This window comes from Piliocolobus tephrosceles, chromosome 16 (genome assembly GCF_002776525.5).
Source record: "Piliocolobus tephrosceles isolate RC106 chromosome 16, ASM277652v3, whole genome shotgun sequence".
NCBI lineage: Eukaryota > Metazoa > Chordata > Mammalia > Primates > Cercopithecidae > Piliocolobus > Piliocolobus tephrosceles.
Window position 1 is genome coordinate 51,454,380 of NC_045449.1, and position 18,107 is coordinate 51,472,486.

At 51.2% G+C, this 18,107-nt stretch overlaps 2 protein-coding genes across 2 annotated transcripts; both read left to right on the forward strand.

Moving 5' to 3' along the window:
- Window positions 1-525: 525 nt before the first annotated feature.
- Window positions 526-2,520, forward strand: RAMP2 (receptor activity modifying protein 2). The gene is made up of 4 exons (XM_023203923.2): window positions 526-839; window positions 1,307-1,372; window positions 1,834-1,942; window positions 2,076-2,520. Exons 1-4 carry the CDS (start codon window positions 743-745, stop codon window positions 2,329-2,331), a joined length of 528 nt encoding a protein of 175 aa, XP_023059691.1. The 5' UTR covers window positions 526-742; the 3' UTR covers window positions 2,332-2,520.
- A 9,357-nt stretch (window positions 2,521-11,877) lies between these two features.
- On the forward strand, window positions 11,878-18,021 carry VPS25 (vacuolar protein sorting 25 homolog). Its single transcript, XM_023204039.1, has 6 exons — window positions 11,878-11,964; window positions 12,169-12,314; window positions 13,076-13,129; window positions 13,787-13,875; window positions 14,652-14,727; window positions 17,379-18,021. Exons 1-6 carry the CDS (start codon window positions 11,912-11,914, stop codon window positions 17,489-17,491), a joined length of 531 nt encoding a protein of 176 aa, XP_023059807.1. The 5' UTR covers window positions 11,878-11,911; the 3' UTR covers window positions 17,492-18,021.
- The last annotated feature ends 86 nt before the right edge of the window (window positions 18,022-18,107 follow it).

The window sequence follows — 18,107 nt, forward strand, 5'->3', positions numbered from 1 at the left end:
TCATCGTATTTTGTCCCCCCGCTCCCCACAACAGGTTTGTGGGGTCCAGGCCCCAGGAGGTGTCTGAAGGGAGGGTATTTGGACTTTGCTTTCCCCTCTACCCGACTCCGCAGACCTTTTCCCGACTCTGGGGGGCCGGCTCCCGCTTCTCCTCCCTGGTTTTGGCTGGCGGGCTGACATCAGCGGGTGTTCCTAGGGATAGGATAAGGAACCCTGAGCTGCCCGGCTCAGCTCCAGGTGCCCCTTGCCCCACAACCCAGGAGAGCCCTTTTGATGCAGCGGCGTCGAGAGGCCGCTGGAGCTCCCAGCCTCCTCCCTGTTCTCCAGGTCTGGGAGAGCAGCTTGCCGACCCCTACAGACCCGAAAGAGAGAGGGCGCGACTCGAATCCGGGGAGCGATCCTGGGAGACCCTGGAGAGTCCTGGGCGCCACGCAGCCGAGCCCCCGAAATAGATCCCGGTTCCGGGGTTCCGGGAGCTGTCCAGCCTCGCGGGGTGAGCTACGAGAGGGTGGGCCAACGCCGGCGAGGCGGAGGGAGCCGCGGGCGCCAGGCGCGGGTGCGGCAGCTACTCCCCCTCCAGCCTCTGGCCCCGAGCGTCGCCCCCGCCCCCCACGTGGCCGCCGCCGTCCCAGCCCCTCCGAGGAAGCGGCGCGGCTTCCTGCAGCTTGGGCTGGGGATATAGGCGCCCCCACACCCGGGCCCGGCTCAGCGCAGCCGCCGCTCCTCGCCTCCTAGCTGCACGATGGCCTGGCTCCGGGTGGAGCGCGCCGGCGGCCCGTGGCTCCCTAGGACCCGCGCCGGGCGGCCGGCAGCGCTCCGCCTCCTCCTCCTACTGGGCGGTGAGCGCGGCGCCCCGAGGCCCGGGCGGGAGGCGCGGGAGGCCCCGGAGGGGAGAGGGGAGAGGGGCTGGATGGCCGAGGCCGGAACGGGCCCGGGGTGCGGGTGCGGACCGACGGACCGAGCAGCACTGGCCTTCGGACGGTCCCTGACCCCACCTCGGGGAGGGCGCAGCGCGAGCTGCTTCCCACCCGGGGAAAGCTGGGGTGCCGGCCCCGGCCCCGCGGAGAGGGCTTCGGAGGACAGGAGCTGGCCAGAGGTGAGGGGGGCTTTGGGCCTGGGTGTGAGTGACTAGGAGCTGGTGCCAGCCCCTCCCTCCTCGGCACTGAGGCGTCCGTGGGGGCTAGATTATTCCTCCTTTTCTTCCAAGGTAGCCCTGTTTACGGAGGGTCTCAGTCCCCCAACCCCGTCGCAGGTCCACTGCCTGGGTCCCTGCTATGCTACCCTCCTCTCCCGTTTCTTCCCACAGCTGTCCTGAAGCCCCATGAGGCCCTGGCTCAGCCTCTTCCCACCACAGGCACAACGGGGTCAGAAGGTGGGTACCCGGGGTGTGGAAGGGTGGCCGAGGGCAAGGACGAGAGCAAGTTCAGTGGGGAGGGTCCCTTTCCCACAAGGCCTGCCCCACCCCAGCTGATGCCCCACTAAACTCCCCTCTGTTCTCTCTTGGGGTTCTCTGCGTCTTTCTCCCTGTCCTCCTACGTGCAGGTCGGCCCCTGCACAGCCCTGAGCTACCCACCTCACTAGTGGGCTAGAAGACCCCAGGAAAATGTGTATGTGGAAGTTCTTATCAGGCTGGGATGGAAAGTGCTTAGCACATGGAAGTCATTACATGATTCCTGAGCTGGGACTCTGTCCTCAGCCAGAATGTCTTGCTAGGGAAACTTTCTGAAGGGTTCCCACGTTTGAAGACAGGCAGTTCACCTTGCAAGCACCTGGGCAGCAGGGTTTGGAAGGAGGGGCAGGGGTGTGGTCATTGTGCAGCATCTGTACCTACAGAGGGGACGGTGAAGAACTATGAGACAGCTGTCCAATGTTGCTGGAATCATTATAAGGATCAAATGGATTCTATCGAAAAGGATTGGTGCGACTGGGCCATGATTAGCAGGTAGGGGCAGTGCTGTGAGGGTGGCTCAGGCCAGGGGTGGGCCTGCTCATTGCAGGTAGACCTTGAGTGAGTGTGGGGCACTCTTCTCCCTGGGCCCACCCCCTCCCTCACTCAAGTCCTCTTCTGCCCCCAGGCCTTATAGCACCCTGCGAGATTGCCTGGAGCACTTTGCGGAGTTGTTTGACCTGGGCTTCCCCAATCCCTTGGCAGAGAGGATCATCTTTGAGACTCACCAGATCCACTTTGCCAACTGCTCCCTGGTGCAACCCACCTTCTCCGACCCCCCAGAGGATGTACTCCTGGCCATGATCATAGCCCCCATCTGCCTCATCCCCTTCCTTATCACTCTTGTAGTATGGAGGAGTAAAGACAGTGAGGCCCAGGCCTAGGGAGCCATGAGCTTCTCTACAACCACCTTACTCCACTTCCCCACCCCAGCCAGGCCTCCCTCCTCTCCTCTTACTCCCTTTTCTCATTCTCATCCCCACCACAGATCCCTGGATTGCTGGGAATGGAAGCCGGGTGGGGTCATGGCACAAGTTCTGTAATCTTCAAAATAAAACTTTTTTTGTACAATGTCCTTCTTCCCATTTCAGTGGAACCTGTGTCCTTCCCTGCCACTCCCATAGGCCCTCAGCTCTGGGTAGTAGAACTGGAAAAATCTGGATGGCCCATTGTTCTGTTCATTTCACCTGCCCCCCTGCTCCCTGCCTCCATGAAGGTCACACCCCTATATTCTTTCCTCCCAGGCAGGCCTTTCCTGCCCTTATCCAAACTCGGCTCCAGGAAACAAGCAGGAAGAGACTCCCTTCCGGTCTGGACAGCAGCTGGGGGCCTGCAACTGGGGAGGTGTGGGGGAAGGGGCAAAGGAAAAATCTCTGCTTGTGACTCCTGCAAGAGAAGCAGGAGGCTGCCCAGGAGCCCTGACTATTCCCCTTCTTTGTGCCTCAGTTTACTCCCAGGGCCTGAGAAGAGGAACCCTGACTGAGCAACAAGAATCCATTCCTAAGGACCTCACAACTGTGGGAGAAAGCAGTGGGGGCTTCCTTTACTAGGTTCACAACCCCCCTCCACGTCCCTTGCCCTCATCCTACATTGTCCTGGACTGGGTGTGGCCTACAGCCTAGCAACACACTGCCCCCTGGTGTCCGCTAAAGCCAGCAATCAGGAGACGTATGTGATCTGGAAGAAGCTCAAGGCTGAAGAGCACTGGACCCTGGGGTCAGAAAACTGCCATCTCCACAGCGAACAGTTCCTTGTGTGTTTGTTTGTTTGTTTTTTGAAACAAAGTCTCACTCTGTCACCCAGGCTGGAGTGCAGTGGCACAAACATGGCTCACTGCAGCCTCAACCTCCTGGGCTCAAGGATCCTCCCACCTCAGACTTCCAAGTAGCTGGGACCACAGGTGTGTGCCACCATGCCCAGCTAATTTTTGGGGTTTTTTTTTGAGACGGAGTCTCACTCTGTTGCTCAGGCTGGAGTGCAGTGGCACAATCTTGGCTCACTGCAAGCTCCGCCTCCCGGGTTTACGCCATTCTCTTGCCTCAGCCTCCTGAGTAGCTGGGACTACGGGCACCTGCCACCACACCCGGCTAATACTCAAGGAGGCAGATATTTCAACAAGAAGGAAAGTCCCTGAAGAAGCACAGGGTGGGCTGGGCGCGGTGGCTCACGCCTGTAATCCCAGCACTTTGGGAGGCCGAGGCAGGTAGATCACGAGGTCAGGAGATGGAGACCAACCTGACCAAGACGGTGAACCCTAATCTCTACTAAAAATACAAAACTTAGCCAGTTGCAGTGGCAGGCACCTGTAATCCCAGCTACTCTGGAGGCTGAGGCAGGAGAATCACTTGAACCCAGGTGGCAGAGGTTGCAGTGAGCCGAGATCATGCCACTGCACTCCAGCCTGGGCGACAGTGAGACTCCGTCTCAAAAAAAAAAAAAAGACACTGTGTGGTATATTATGTTGGAAAGATAAGTTAGATAGAGTCTGATTTCCTGCCCTTAGTGGCTTTCTTTTTTTTTTTGTTTTTGAGGCGGAGTCTCGCTCTGTCGCCCGGACTGGAGTGCAGTGGCCGGATCTCAGCTCACTGCAAGCTCCGCCTCCCGGGTTTACGCCATTCTCCTGCCTCAGCCTCCGGAGTAGCTGGGACTACAGGCGCCCGCCACCTCGCCCGGCTAGTTTTTTTTTTTTGTATGTTTAGTAGAGACGGGGTTTCACCGTGTTAGCCAGGATGGTCTTGATCTCCTGACCTCGTGATCCACCCGTCTCGGCCTCCCAAAGTGCTGGGATTACAGGCTTGAGCCACCGCGCCCGGCAGTGGCTTTCATCTAGTGAGAAAGTTGACATATATACACATTAACAAACAAAAAAAAGTATAATGAGAATCATGCTAGGGATACAAACCAAATGTTATCTGAGTTGGAGGGAAAAAGGGATCACATCTGGCTGAGAAGATCACAAGGGACGTGATCACAGGAGGGTGACTGCAGAGTTGGTAGATGACTAGGTCATAGTTGGAGTACGTTCTCCTAGGGGAAAGAGTAGAAAGGGAGGTGAATTAGGAAATTATTGCAATAATCCAAACCTGAGAAAACGAGGACATGGAGCAAAGAAGTATTGAATGGGGAAATGGAAAATAAGTATAAAGCAGAGATAGGATTAAAAATGGGAGGGAGAGGCCAGGTATGGTGGCTCATACCTGTAATCCCAGTGCTTTGGGAGGCTGAGGTGGGAGGATCACCTGAGGCCAGGAGTTCAAGACTAGACAGAGTAGCATAGTGAGACCATGTCTCTACACAAAAACAAAACACAGGCAGGGCGAGGTGGCTCATGCCTGTAATCCCAGCACTTTGGGAGGTTGAAGTGGGTGGATCACTTGAGGTTAGAAATTTGAGACCAACCTGGTAAAACACCATCTCTTTTTTTTTTTTTTTTTTGAGACAGAGCATCGCTCTGTCACCCAGGCTAAAGTACAGTGGTGCAATTTTGTCTCACCACAACCTCTGCCTCCCTGGTTCACGTGATTCTTGTGACTCAGCCTCCCAAGTAGCTAGCACTACAGGCATGTACCACCATGCCCAGCTAATTGTCATATTTGGAGTAGAGATGGGGTTTCACCATGTTGAGTTGACCAGGCTGGTCTCAAACTCCTGAGCTTAGGTGATCTGCCTGCCTCGGCCTTCCAAAGTGCTGGGATTACAGGTGTGAGCCACCGCGCCCGGCCTGAAACCCCATCTCTACTAAAAATACAAAAATTAGGCCAGGCACGGTGGCTCACGCCTGTAATCCCGGTACTTTGGGAGGCTGAGGCAGGCGGACCACCTAAGCTCAGGGCTTCGAGACCAGCCTGGCTAACATGGTGAAATCCCGACTCTACCAAAAATACAAAAACTAGCTGGGTGTGGTGGTGCATGCCTGTAATCTCAGCTACTCCGGAGGCTAAGGCAGAAGAATTGCTTGAACCTGGGAGGCAGAGGCTGCAGTGAGCTGAGATCGCAACGCTGCATTCCAGCCTGGGCAACAGAGCAAAACTCCGTCTCAAAAAAAAAAAAAAAAAAAAAAGGCTGGCACAGTGGCTCATGTTTGTAATCCCAGCACTTTGGGAGGCCGAGTCTGGTGGATCCACGAGGTCAGGGGATTGAGACCATCTTGGCTAACACGGTAAAACCCCGCCTCTACTAAAAATACAAAAAATTAGCCGGGTGTGGTGGCACGCGCCTGTAGTCCCAGCTACTCAGGAGACTGAGGCAGGAGAATCACTTGAACCCAGGAGGCAGAGGTTGCAGTTGCGCCACTGCACTCCAACCTGGCGACAGAGTGAGACCCCATCTCAAAAAAAAAAAAAAAAAAAAAAAATAGCTGGGTGTGGTGCTATGTGCCTGTAGTCTCAGCTACTTAGGAGGCTGAGGCAGGAGAATCACTTGAACCTGGGAGGCGGAGGTTGCAGTGAGCCAAGATCACGCCACTACACTCCAACCTGGGCAACAGAGTGAGACTCCGTCTCAAAAACAAACGAACAAACAAACAAGAACTCAGCTGGGTGTAGTGGCATATGTCTGTGGTTCCAGCTACTTGGGAGGCTGAGTGGAGAGGATCAGGAGTTCAAGGTTATGGTGAGGTATGATTGGGCCACTGCACTCCAACACGGGCAACCCTGTCTCTAAAAAAAATTAAAATACAAAAATAAAATACCAACAGACCCTTGATGTAGATTAATAAAATGCATGAAAGCAAATACATGCCATGAAGGGAGTAGATATACCTTTAGGGAAGACAGATACATTCATGGAAATAAAGCAAACCTTTATTTCAGGTAAAAACTCAAAATATTTCAGGGAATATTTTCCACTTCCCCATTCAATACTCCTTTGCTCCATGTCATTTTCTCAAGCCTAGATTATTGTAATAATTTCCTAATTCACCTCCCTTTCTACTCTCTCCCCTAGGGAGGAAATTAACAGGACTTGGATAAAACTGGAGGGAGAGGCCAGGGCTGAGGGAGAGGAGAGGTTAGGGGTGACTCAGGCTTTGGACCTGAGTTACTAGGACAATGATGACAGTAATAATAGAAAAGAAGCATTGAGGAGGAGGAACTGTCCTAAAGAAAAGAATGTACAATTATAAGGTAATAGTGGAACAAGCTGTTATGTTCCATAGAGAGTTAGAAATGGGGGTGATGGGAGTGGAAAGAGGTTGGGTCTGGAAATACAGGTGTGGGAGTCTCCTGCACAGAAGTGAGCTGTAAAGGCATTAGATGGATGAGAACTCTAAGACAGAATGGTTCATTGAAAACAGGAAGGTTGGCCGGGAGCAATGGCTCACGCCTGTAATCTCAGCACTTTGGGAAGCCAAGGCACGCGCATATCACCTGAGGTCGGGAGTTCAAGACCAGCCTGGCCAACATGATGAAACCCTGTCTCTACCAAAAATATAAAAATTAGTCAGGTGTGGTGGTGTGCGCCTGTAATCCCAGCTTCTACAGAGGCTGAGGCAAGAGAATTGCTTGAACCCTGGAGGCAGAGGTTGCAGTGAGCCAAGATTGTGCCACTGCACTCCAGCCTGGGACACAGAGCGAGACTTCATCTCAAAAAAAAAAAAAGAAAGAAAGAAAAGAAGAAGGCTGAGATTACACTCTTAGGAAACATCACACTTAAAGAATGAGAAAAGGGCTGGGCGCAGTGGTTTATGCCTGTAATCCCAGCACTAGGAGGCTGAGGCAGGAGGACTGCTTGAGCTTAGGAGTTCGAGACCAGCCTGGGCAACATGGCAAAAACCCATCTCTATAAAAATTTTAAAAATTAGCCAGGTGTGGTGGTGCATGCCTGTAGTCCCAGCTACTCAAAAGGCTGAGATGGGAAGATCGCTTGAGCCTAGGAGATTGGATTACAGTGAACCAAGATCATGCCACTGCACTCTCCAGCCTGGGCAACAGAGTAAGATGCAGTCTCAAAAAACAAATATATAGGCCGGGCACGGTGGGGTCACGCCTGTAATCTCAGCACTTTGGGAGGTCGAGGCAGGTGGATCACGAGGTCAGGAGATCGAGACCATCCTGGTTAACAGGGTGAAACCCCGTCTCTACTAAAAATACAAAAAATTAGCCGGGCATGGTGGCACGCACCTGTAGTCCCAGCTACTGGAGAGGCTGAGGCAGGAGGATCGCTTGAATCCAGGAGGTGGAGGTTGCAGTGAGCCAAGATTGCACCACTGCACTCCAGCCTGGGTGACAGAGCAAGACTCCATCTCAAAAATAAATAAATAAATAATAAATAAATAAAAGAGCGATGGAGGGAAGATCAGAGACGTAATAGCAGAACAAAAATAAAAGAGGGTCAAAGGCCAGCCGTGGTGGCTCATGCCTGTAATCCCAGCACTTTAGGAGGCCGAGGCAGGCAGATCATGAGGTCAGGAAATCGAGACCATCCTGGCTAACAGGGTGAAACCCCGTCTCTACTAAAAATACAAAAAATTAGCCAGGCTTGGTGGTGGGCACCTATAGTCCCAGCTACTCAGGAGGCTGAGGCAGGAGAATGGTGTGAACCCAGGAGGTGGAGCTGGCAGTGAGCCGAGATCGTGCCACTGCACTCTAACCCGGGCACCTGGGCAACAGAGTGAGATTCCGTCTCAAAGAAAAAAAAAAAATTAGCCAGGCCTGGTGGCGGTGCCTGTAATCTCAGCTACTCAGGAGGCTGAGACAGGGAGAATTGCTTGAACTCGGGAGGCAGAGGTGGCAGTGAGCCGAGATCACACCACTGCACTCCAGCCTGGGCGACAGAGCGAGACTCCATCTCAAAAAAAAAAAAAAAAAAGGCCGGGCCAGTGACCAAGGCAGGCGGATCACCTGAGGTTGGGAGTTTGAGACCAGCCTGACCAACATGGAGAAACCCTGTCTCTACTAAAAATATAAAATTAGCTGCGTGTGATGGCGCATGCCTGTAATCCCAGCTACTCGGGAGGTTGAGGCAGGATAATTGCTTGAACCCGGGAAGCGGAGGTTGCAGTGAGCCAAGATCTTGCCATTGCACTCTAGCCTGGGCAATAAGAGCAAAACTCAATCTCAAGAAAAAGGAGTGCCATAAAGGCAAAGGAAATAGTGAGCTTTGAGAAGGTATTATCAACCGAATAGTTCATTCATTCATTCATTTAACAAACATTTGTTGGTCATTCTGTGGACTAAGTACAGTGCATGGTGTTTTTACCTTTTTTTTTTTAATTTCTTTTTTGTTTTTTTGAGGTAGAGTCTCACTCTGTCGCCCAGGCTGGAGTGCAGTGACGTGATCTAAGCTCACCGTAACCTCAGCCTCCCGGGTTCCAGCAATTCTCTGGCCTGAGCCTCCTGAGTAGCTGGGATTACAGGCGTGCACCACCATGCCCGGCTAATTTTTTGTATTTTTAGTAGACACAAGGTTTCACTACGTTGGCCAGGCTGGTCTTCAACTCCTGACCTCAAGTGGTTCACCCACCTCAGCCTCCCACAGTGCTGGGATTACAGGCGTGAGCCACTGCAGCTGGTCTTTTGTTTCTTTTATTTTCTTTTACTCAGAGACTAAGGTCATAGGAATTGCGCACATGAAGGATTTGGGTGAGGGAAAGGTTGGAAATCAGACAGAAAATTGAGATGGCAAGGTCAAGGTTTGTACTTTTTTATTTATTTATATTTTTGACAGAGTCTGGTTCTGTCTCCCAGGCTGGAGTGTAGTGGTGTGATCTAGGCTCACTGCAACCTCGACCTCCTGGGTTCAAGCAATTCTTGTGCCTCAGCCTTCTCTATAGCTGGGATTACAGGTGTGTGCACCACCACATCCAGCTAATTTTTGTACTTTTAGTAATGACAGGGTTTCCCCATGTTGCCCAGGCTGTTCTCGAACTCCTGATCTTAAATGATCTGCCCGCCTCAGCTTCCCAAAGTGCTGGGATTACAGGTGTGAGCCACCATGCCCGGCCTATACTTTTTTTTTTTTTTAAGAGAAAGGGTCTTGCTGTGTCATCCAGGCTGGATTGCAGTGGTGCGATCACACCACACTGCAGCCTCAAACTCCTGGGGTCAAGCAATCCTCCTGTCTCAGCATCCCAAAGTATTGGGACTACAGGCATGTGTCACAATGCCTAGGTAATTTCTAAAATTTTTTGTGGAGATGGAGTCTTGCTATGATGCCAAGGGATGTAAATATTATTACTATTTTTGAGATGGAGTTTCGCTCTTGTTGCCCAGGCTGGAGTGCAATGGTGTGATCTCAGCTCACTGCAACCTCCGCCTCCCAGGTTCAAGTGATTCTCCTGCCTCTGCCTCCCAAGTAGCTGGGATTACAGGTGTCCACCACCACGCCCAGCTAAGTTTTTGTATTTTTTAGTAGAGACGGGGTTTCAACATGTTGGCCAGGCTGGTCTTGAACAACTCCTGACCTCGTGTGATGCACCTGCTTCGGCCTTCCAAAGTGCTGAGATCATAGGCGTGAGCCACGGCGCCTGGCCCAGGGATTAAATATTTTTAATTAAGGAAGACCTGCACATGTTTATAGCATACGGGAGAGGAGCTAAGGGCAAGGGAGAGAAGGAAGATGATAGAGAAGTCCTGGAGGAAGTTGAAAAGGGGAGGCAAGAACATATGCCAAAAGGTGCAACACTTCTTCTGAGTCCAAAAGTAGGGAGTAGGCTGGGTGCAGTGGCTCATGCCTATAATCCCAGCACTTTGGGAGGCCGAGGTGGGCAGATCACTTGAGGTCAGGAGTTTGAGACCAGCCTGACCAACATGGTGAAGCCCCGTCTCTACTAAAAATAAAAAAATTAGCTGGGCATGGTGGCTCATGCTTGTAATCCCAGCTACTCGGGAGGCTGAAGCAGGAGAATCGCTTGAACCAGGGAGGCAGAGGTTGCAGTGAACCAAGATCAAGCCCCTGCACTCCAGCCCAGCAATAGTTTGAGACTCCATCTCAAAAAAAAAAAAAAAAAAAAAAGGAAGGAGTAAAAGTGGAGGAAATTTTTGAGTGATGAATCAAGTATAGAGACGGACAGAGGGAAAACTTAAAGGGCTCACATGCATAGCCTCAATCTCATAAAGCAGGAAGGAAAGGCATTCCACAGAAAGCAGAGAGATGGGGACAGGTGGAGTGGCTTGATGAACGTGGAAAAGTTTGAATAGTTATCTTGAGGGTGACAGGGAGTCAATAAAAGACAAAGGATCACGGAGCTGCCCTTAGAGCCTGGCAGTGAGGCTAGTCAGGGAATCTGGGGCTTGGCAAACATGCTCTGGTTATTTTTCTTCCAGCAATACTCCAGAGCCCAGGAGTGAAAAAAAGAGGTGGGGGACATGGAGCAACGATCATTGGTTTGGGAACTGACCTGTAGGTAGGTAGGTAAGGGGACAGAACTGAGTAGTTTAGGCTAAGGAGTCAGATAAAACCAAAATGGGTCCTAAGTCTTGAGACAAGAAAGGCGAGGTCATGGCAGAGGTGAGAGATAGGTGGCTGTGGTCAAAGACTGCAGCTCTGAATTATGGAAGTAGAGCTGTCTCTAGTGATTCAAGCTACAAAGTGTGCTCCCATTGGTGCTGCAGGAGCCTTGAGGAATGGTGGAGTCAAAGGAAATTGGAGGGCTGGGTTGGTCACCTGTTATCCCTTTGGGAGGCTGAGGTCTGGAGATTGCTTGAGCCCAGGAGTTTTGAGACCAACCTAGGCCAACATAGTGAGTGCCCATCTCTAGAAAATATTAGCCGGGTTGCTGGGAGCATTAACTCACGCCTGTAGTCCCAGCACTTTGGGAGGCCGAGGCAGGAGGATCACTTGAGCCCAGGAGTTTGACACGAGCCTGGGCACCAGAGCGAGACCCGCGTCTCTACCAAAACAACAACAACAAAATGTATTTAATAACTGGGTGCGGTGGTGTGCACCTGTAATCCCAGCTACTCAGGAGGCTGAAGCCTGACAATCGCCACAGCTTGGGAGGTAGAGGCTGCAGTGAGCTGTGATTGTGCCACAGTACTCCAGCCTGGGCAACAAAGGGAGACCTTGTCTAAAAGATAAATAAATAGATAAATAATTAAAAATAAAACAAAGGACACTGCAATTGAGGAGCTTGGGTAATTGTGAGTTGATCAAATTAAATGGTAATTCACAGAAATATTAATATTAAAAGAAGTCCAGCATAGAGGAAACAAAGGTAGGCTGGGATCTGGAGATCTGGGCTCTATTTGCCGTTCTACTTCAGCAACAAAAATTCGCCGCTTTGGGGAAGCCATGACCTTTCTCTGGGGTTGAACCAGAAGACTTCCCAGGACTCTTCCTGCTCCAAAAGACACGGCTTTTTAGGATAACAGCGAAGGACTGGCTGATGACGAGGACTCCTCCTGCAGCTCTTCCTCTTTCCAGAAAGACATCCGGAACCTTTCTGCATTGCTTTCTGACCGGACGCGCGGAAGCGAAGGCCGGAAGTCCTTAGCCGGTAGCTTCCGGGTTTCCTGGGCTACTACGATGGCGATGAGTTTCGAGTGGCCGTGGCAGTATCGCTTCCCACCCTTCTTTACGTGAGGCTCAGACCCCAAGAAGCCCCGCTGTGCCTCCCTCCCCTCCCGTGGACCGTGGGCTCAGCCCTGATGCTTCAAATGGGGAGGGGGAAAAAAGACCCGGCCGCCAAGCTCCTCAGTCCCTTACTTTCTTCCCGAAACGCGTCCCGGGCAAGTGCTGCCTCTCGCCCTCTAATTCTGCGCCCCACTCCCTTCACCCGGCAGGTTACAACCGAATGTGGACACTCGGCAGAAGCAGCTGGCCGCCTGGTGCTCGCTGGTCCTGTCCTTTTGCCGCCTGCACAAACAGTCCAGCATGACGGTGATGGAAGCTCAGGAGAGCCCGCTCTTCAACAACGTCAAGCTACAGCGTATCCTCCCTCAGGCTTTTCCACAGCCCAAACTGATGTACTTCTGCGCTTTCCCACATGCCCAGACGCCCCCCACCTCCCCCCTCCCCACGCCCTGCCAGCTCCCCTTTACCCATGGTAGGCAGATTCCTACCCAAATTGGGCTTAAGGAGTGAAAATGTGTAGCTGACATTTTTTACACCCCAAATGCAGTACCAGACCCTCTTGTTCTTGGCAGTGATGACTGCTTGGATGTCATTAAGGTCTTAGAATTTCTGCCCTGAAGCCAAGTTCCAAGCTTTTCAACCTAAACCTTTTTGACTGTATCTCCCATCCTTTTCTGTATGAGGCTCAGATTTGGGTAACTACCTTTAATTATTTTCTCTGCCCCTCTCCTGCCAGGAAGTAAGGGTCATTTGTTTTTGCTGCCTGATTCATCCCTAAATATCTGTGGAGAAAAGCTGAAGGAAGGCAACAGACAGAGGGTGAGGAATGACAGTACCTTTCATTTTCTAAAGCTGTTTTTTTTGGAGACAGGGTCTTGCTCTCTTACTCAGGCTGGAATGCAGTGGCACAATCACATAAAGCTCCTTTTAATTGGAAGAGTTTCTCTTTACCTTCCTCCTTTGAATATCCAGGAAATGACAATTCATATCATGTTGGGAAATTGCACACATATGTGTGTGGGAGAGGAAGGGGCAGGTGTTTCTCAACATGGGACTGGCTCTGAGAATTTTTATCCTACCCAACTCGTGTATGCCATTCCCTTAACCTTAAACCAGGAAAGCTTCCTGTGGAGTCGATCCAGATTGTATTAGAGGAACTGAGGAAGAAAGGTGGGTTCAGTTCCCCAGATTCCTTATTTTTCTTCCTAGTTGGATTTTCCTGAGGGCAAATTAGGATAACTCTTTTTCCCTTTAATAACTTTTTCTCTCTCCTGGCTTGAAGGCCAGAGTCTTCTGTGAAGTAGGCAGCCCAGTTCCCAAGTCCTTTCTTCTTCTTTGTACACAAAATTGAAATCTCTGTGCACTAAACCTGAAGAGCAGTGGAAGAAGGATGAGTACCTTGTAGATAATAATAGTAAAATAAATATTGAATCTCTCTGAAAGCTGAGTCTCTTCTACTCTGTCCCATCTTGGTATTTTATTTGCCTCTTTGTTTCTTTTTAGGTCATGATGCTTTTTTTTGGGCGTGGGGAGATAGGGTCTCACTCTGTCACCCAGGCTGGAGTGCAGTGGCTCAGTCATATCTTACTGCAGCCTTGACTTCCTGGGCTCAGGTGATCCTGAGTAGCTGAGACCACAGGCATGTGTCACCACACACCTGACTAATGTTTTGTATTTTCTGTAGAGACAGGGTCTCGTTATGTTGCCCAGGCTAGTCTCAAACCTCTGGGCTCAAGTGATCCTCCCGCCTTGGCCTACCGAAGTGCTGGGATTACTGGTGTAAGCCACTGCGCTTGGTTATGCTTTCATAAGTAATCTGTTTTACAGGGAACCTCGAGTGGTTGGATAAGAGCAAGTCTAGCTTCCTGATCATGTGGCGGAGGCCAGAAGAATGGGGGAAACTCATCTATCAGTGGGTGAGATCATCCTGCTGCCAAGTATTCAACAGTGACCCATGGCAAAGGATAACTATATTAGGGCCTAGCAGATACCTGGTGTCCCCAGATCCAGACTGAGCAAAATGGGGAGGGGGCAGAAAGAGGAAGTGTAGGCCTTCCAGGCAAACCTCTTTCAGTGACTCAATGCCTTTGGCTGTGTAGGACCTCCCTCTTTTTGCCTGTAGGAGGCCAGGGGCTATGTGAGGCCATATTTGGAGAATGCAGAACTGGGAACCCTGAGTGCTATTGTTGGCTGGAGCCTCTGGCCACAGGAGATAAATGGGGAAAGGAAGGGAAAAAACCTGGGGCCCCTCCCCCACTTCACCCTTATGGGACTGTCCACAACATGAATGAGATATTCTGAACCAGTGTGGGTGTGGGGACAGAATACCCTTCCTCCTAAACCACCAGCCCCAAACATTCCCAAGGAAGAGAAGAGGGTAAGAAGCATCAACATTCTAAATATAACAAATACACAGCATCCATTCTTGAACAGGAAAACAACCAGAATGAGAGGTCGAGGTCACTCCTCAAGACACGTGAAGACCTGTGGTTTAGTGGTTCCAAATGAGTGTGTACACATATAAATATAGCACTTGTAGGGTTTATGGTTTTTAGGCCACTCTGCAGAGGTGACAGTGAGTCCTGGTTTAGGAATAGGTATCATTCCTGGACCAGAGGGGTGGAGCTGATGAATTTACTGTCTCCCAGGAGATTCTTGGTTCTAATTCACTCCTCATTCTCTGTGTTCACAGGTTTCCAGGAGTGGCCAGAACAACTCCGTCTTTACCCTGTATGAACTAACTAACGGGGAAGACACAGAGAATGAGGGTAATGCCTTTCCCTTCCCACCCACAGTTCATTTTTTGTTGTTTTGTTTTGTTTTGTTTTTGTTTTTGTTTTTTCTGATATGGAGTCTTGCTCTGTCACCCAGGCTGCAGTGCAATGGTGCAGTCTCGGCTCACTGCAACCTCCGCCTCCTGGGTTCAAGCGATTCTCCTGCCTTAGCTTCCCGAGTAGCTGGGATTACAGGTGCACGCCGCCATGCCTGGCTAATTTTTTGTATTTTTAGTAGAGATGGGGTTTCATCATGTTGGCCAGGTTGGTCTTGAACTCCTAACCTCTTGATCCGCCTGCCTTGGCCTCCCAAAGTGCTGGGATTAGAGGCATGAGCCACCGTGCCCCACCTGTGTTTTTTTTTTTTTTTTCTTTTTGAGACAGAGTCACTCTGTCACCGAGACTGGAGTGCAGTGGCACAGTCTGCTCACTGCAACCTCCGCCTCCTAGGTTCAAGCAATTCTAAGTTCTTAACCCATGTCCAAGGATTCCATAAGCCACCTGAATTCACATGCAAAAAATCCCAAATTGTATTTTTGTGGATGCATGTGCATTTTTCTAGGGATAGATATTATAAGATTTCCAAGGGCATCTATGACCCATGAAAAGTTAAGAATTTCACTTTTCAGCTGGGCACAGTGGCTCGTGCCTGTAATCATAGCACTTTGGGAGGCTAAGGCAGGAGGATTTCTTGAGACCAGGAGTTTGAGACCAGCCTGGGCAGCATACGGAGATCCTTTCTCTACAAAAAATTTAAAAATCAGCTGGGCATGGTGGTGTAAGTAGTCTCAGCTACTCAGAAGGCTTAGGTGGGAGGATTGCTTGAGCCCAGGAGGTCAAGGCTGCAGTGAGCTATGATCACACCACTGCACTCCAGCCTGGGCAACAGAGCAAGACCCTATCTTAAAGAATAACAATAGGCTGGGCGCAGTGGCTTACGCCTGTAATCCCAGCACTTTGGGAGGCTGAGGCGGGTGGATCACCTGAGGTCAGGAGTTCAGACCAGCCTGGCCAACATAGTGAAACCCCGTCTCTACTAAAAATACAAAAATTAGCCGGGCATGGTGGTACATGCTTGTAATCCAAGCTACTTGGGACGCTGCAGCAGGAGGATCACTTGAACCCGAAGGCAAAGGTTGCAGTGAGCCAAGATCGCACCACTGCACTCCAGCCTTGATGACAGAGTGAGACTCCATCTCAGAAAATAATAATAATAATAATAAAGTATTATAAATAAACTTTCTTCATTCGGCATCTGCTGTAGATGCCGAATGAGGAACAAGGGCAGGGGATTAAGCTTGAAATCTCATTCCTTGCTGACTCAGGCTCTCTTCCACCTTTTACTCTTCTAGAGGACTCAAGATTTGTGGGTGTCAACTGAAGAGATTGGGCAACACCCCCAGCCCATTTAAATAATTTGGTTTCTGGCCAGGCAAGGATTTGTATAGTGTTTGATTTTTACATAGCGTAAACACTCTTGTTCTTTTTCTCTGACTCCATATTCTGATCCTCTGGATCACCACAAGTTTCGATCTTAGCTGGGATCATAGGGGATGTCTCCCCTTTCTGCCAGGCCCTGGCTGCCCTAGCAGAGTTTACAGCTCTTGGCTATTCCCCCTCCTGCCCTGCAGGTCTCTGCTTGCTACTCCCACCATCACCCCATGATTTCGGCACTGTAGCCTTGCCCAGCCCACCACTCAGGCTGGGCAAAGTTGGAGGCTTCCTCAGAAAGCAGGTTCCCTGACTTAGCTGAGCCCCCGCAGGGGGTGAGGTAAGCAAGCCTGTCAGGGCTTGTGTGCTGCCTCCCACATCTCCCTGCAGTATCTTACCATATCTCCACATACTCAGCTAGCCATTGGCTCCCAAATTTTTTTTTTTTTTTTGAGACGGAGTCTTGCTCTGTCGCCCAGGCTGGAGTGCAGTTGCGCGATCTTGGCTCACTGCAACCTCCACTTCCCGGGTTCAAGTGATTCTCCCGCCTCAGCCTCCTGAGCAGCTGGGATTACACGGGACTGCCACCATGCCCAGCTAATTTTTTGTATTTTTAGTAGAGACAGGGTTTCTCCATGTTGGCCAGGCTGATCTAGAACTCCTGATCTCAACCCCTGACCCTCCCGCCTCAGCTTCCCAAAGTTCTGGGATTACAGGCGTCAGCCACTGCACCTGGCCTGTGCTCCCAGCTTTTAACTAGAAAAAGGGCAGATATCAGTGCTAGAGTTTAACAGTCTCCTGGCCAGGGGTAGTGGCTATATTCTTTGTGTTAGGATTGGTCCTCTAGGGTCAGTGTCTAGTGACAATGGCTCCGATCTCCCTAGGCCTGATTTTCATGGCCTCTTTGTGGCCCTAAAGCAGATGGTGTCATTCTTGAGCATCAGACACAAATGGGAGGTGTGGGGGAGGTTGAGTCTGAGAGGAGAACCAGGAAGGGGGAAATAAGCACAAACTCATTTCATGCTGATTCAGGCTTTCTTCTACCCCTTAATGCTAAGGAGTGCCTGGGAAGTGTGGGTAGCAGCTGCAGCAGTATAGATGGCATATGCATACCCTGCCTCTGGGAGGTCTCAGCTTCCAGCCAGACCACTCTCCTCAGAGGCCTTGGGCCCCAGGAGCTGATTGTCTCTGACTGCCCATCTCTCCCTGTTCAGAGTTCCATGGGCTGGATGAGGCCACTCTACTGCGGGCTCTGCAGGCCCTACAGCAGGAACACAAGGCCGAGATCATCACCGTCAGCGATGGCCGAGGCGTCAAGTTCTTCTAGCAGGGACCTGTCTCCCTTTACTTCTTACCTCCCACCTTTCCAGGGCTTTCAAAAGGAGACAGACCCAGTGTCCCCCAAAGACTGGATCTGTGACTCCAGCAGACTCAAAAGGGCTCCAGTCCTGAAGGCTGGGACCTGGGGATGGGTTTCTCACACCCCATATGTCTGTCCCTTGGATAGGGTGAGGCTGAAGCACCAGGGAGGAAAGATGTGCTTCTTGTTGCCCTACCTCCTTTCCATCCTAGACTGTCCTTGAGCCAGGGTCTGTAAACCTGACACTTTATATGTGTGCACACATGTAAGTACATAACACACGTGCACCTGCAGCACATGCTTCTGTCTCCTCCTCCTCCCACCCCTTTAGCTGCTGTTGCCTCCCTTCTCAGGCTGGTGCTGGATCCTTCCCAGGGGATGGGGGAAGCCCTGGCTGCAGGCAGCCTTCCAGGCAATATGAAGATAGGAGGCCCACGGGCCTGGCAGTGAGAGGTGTGGCTCGACACCGATTTATGATATTAAAATCTCAACTCCCACTGCCTGCCTCTTAAATTACTACAGTACTGGAATGGGGATGGGGAGGGCTGTGAAGTGTTGCCACCTGAGTAAATCCCAGCCTGGG

Bases quoted from the DNA above. Each gene is read 5' to 3' on its own strand.
- RAMP2 (XM_023203923.2), top strand. From the start codon at position 743: ATGGCCTGGCTCCGGGTGGAGCGCGCCGGCGGCCCGTGGCTCCCTAGG. The intron at 840-1,306 runs GTGAGCGCGGCG...TTCTTCCCACAG, and splicing joins CCTCCTCCTCCTACTGGGCG to CTGTCCTGAAGCCCCATGAG. The intron at 1,943-2,075 runs GTAGGGGCAGTG...TTCTGCCCCCAG, and splicing joins GACTGGGCCATGATTAGCAG to GCCTTATAGCACCCTGCGAG.
- VPS25 (XM_023204039.1), top strand. From the start codon at position 11,912: ATGGCGATGAGTTTCGAGTGGCCGTGGCAGTATCGCTTCCCACCCTTC. The intron at 11,965-12,168 runs GTGAGGCTCAGA...TTCACCCGGCAG, and splicing joins CGCTTCCCACCCTTCTTTAC to GTTACAACCGAATGTGGACA. The intron at 13,876-14,651 runs GTGAGATCATCC...CTGTGTTCACAG, and splicing joins GGAAACTCATCTATCAGTGG to GTTTCCAGGAGTGGCCAGAA.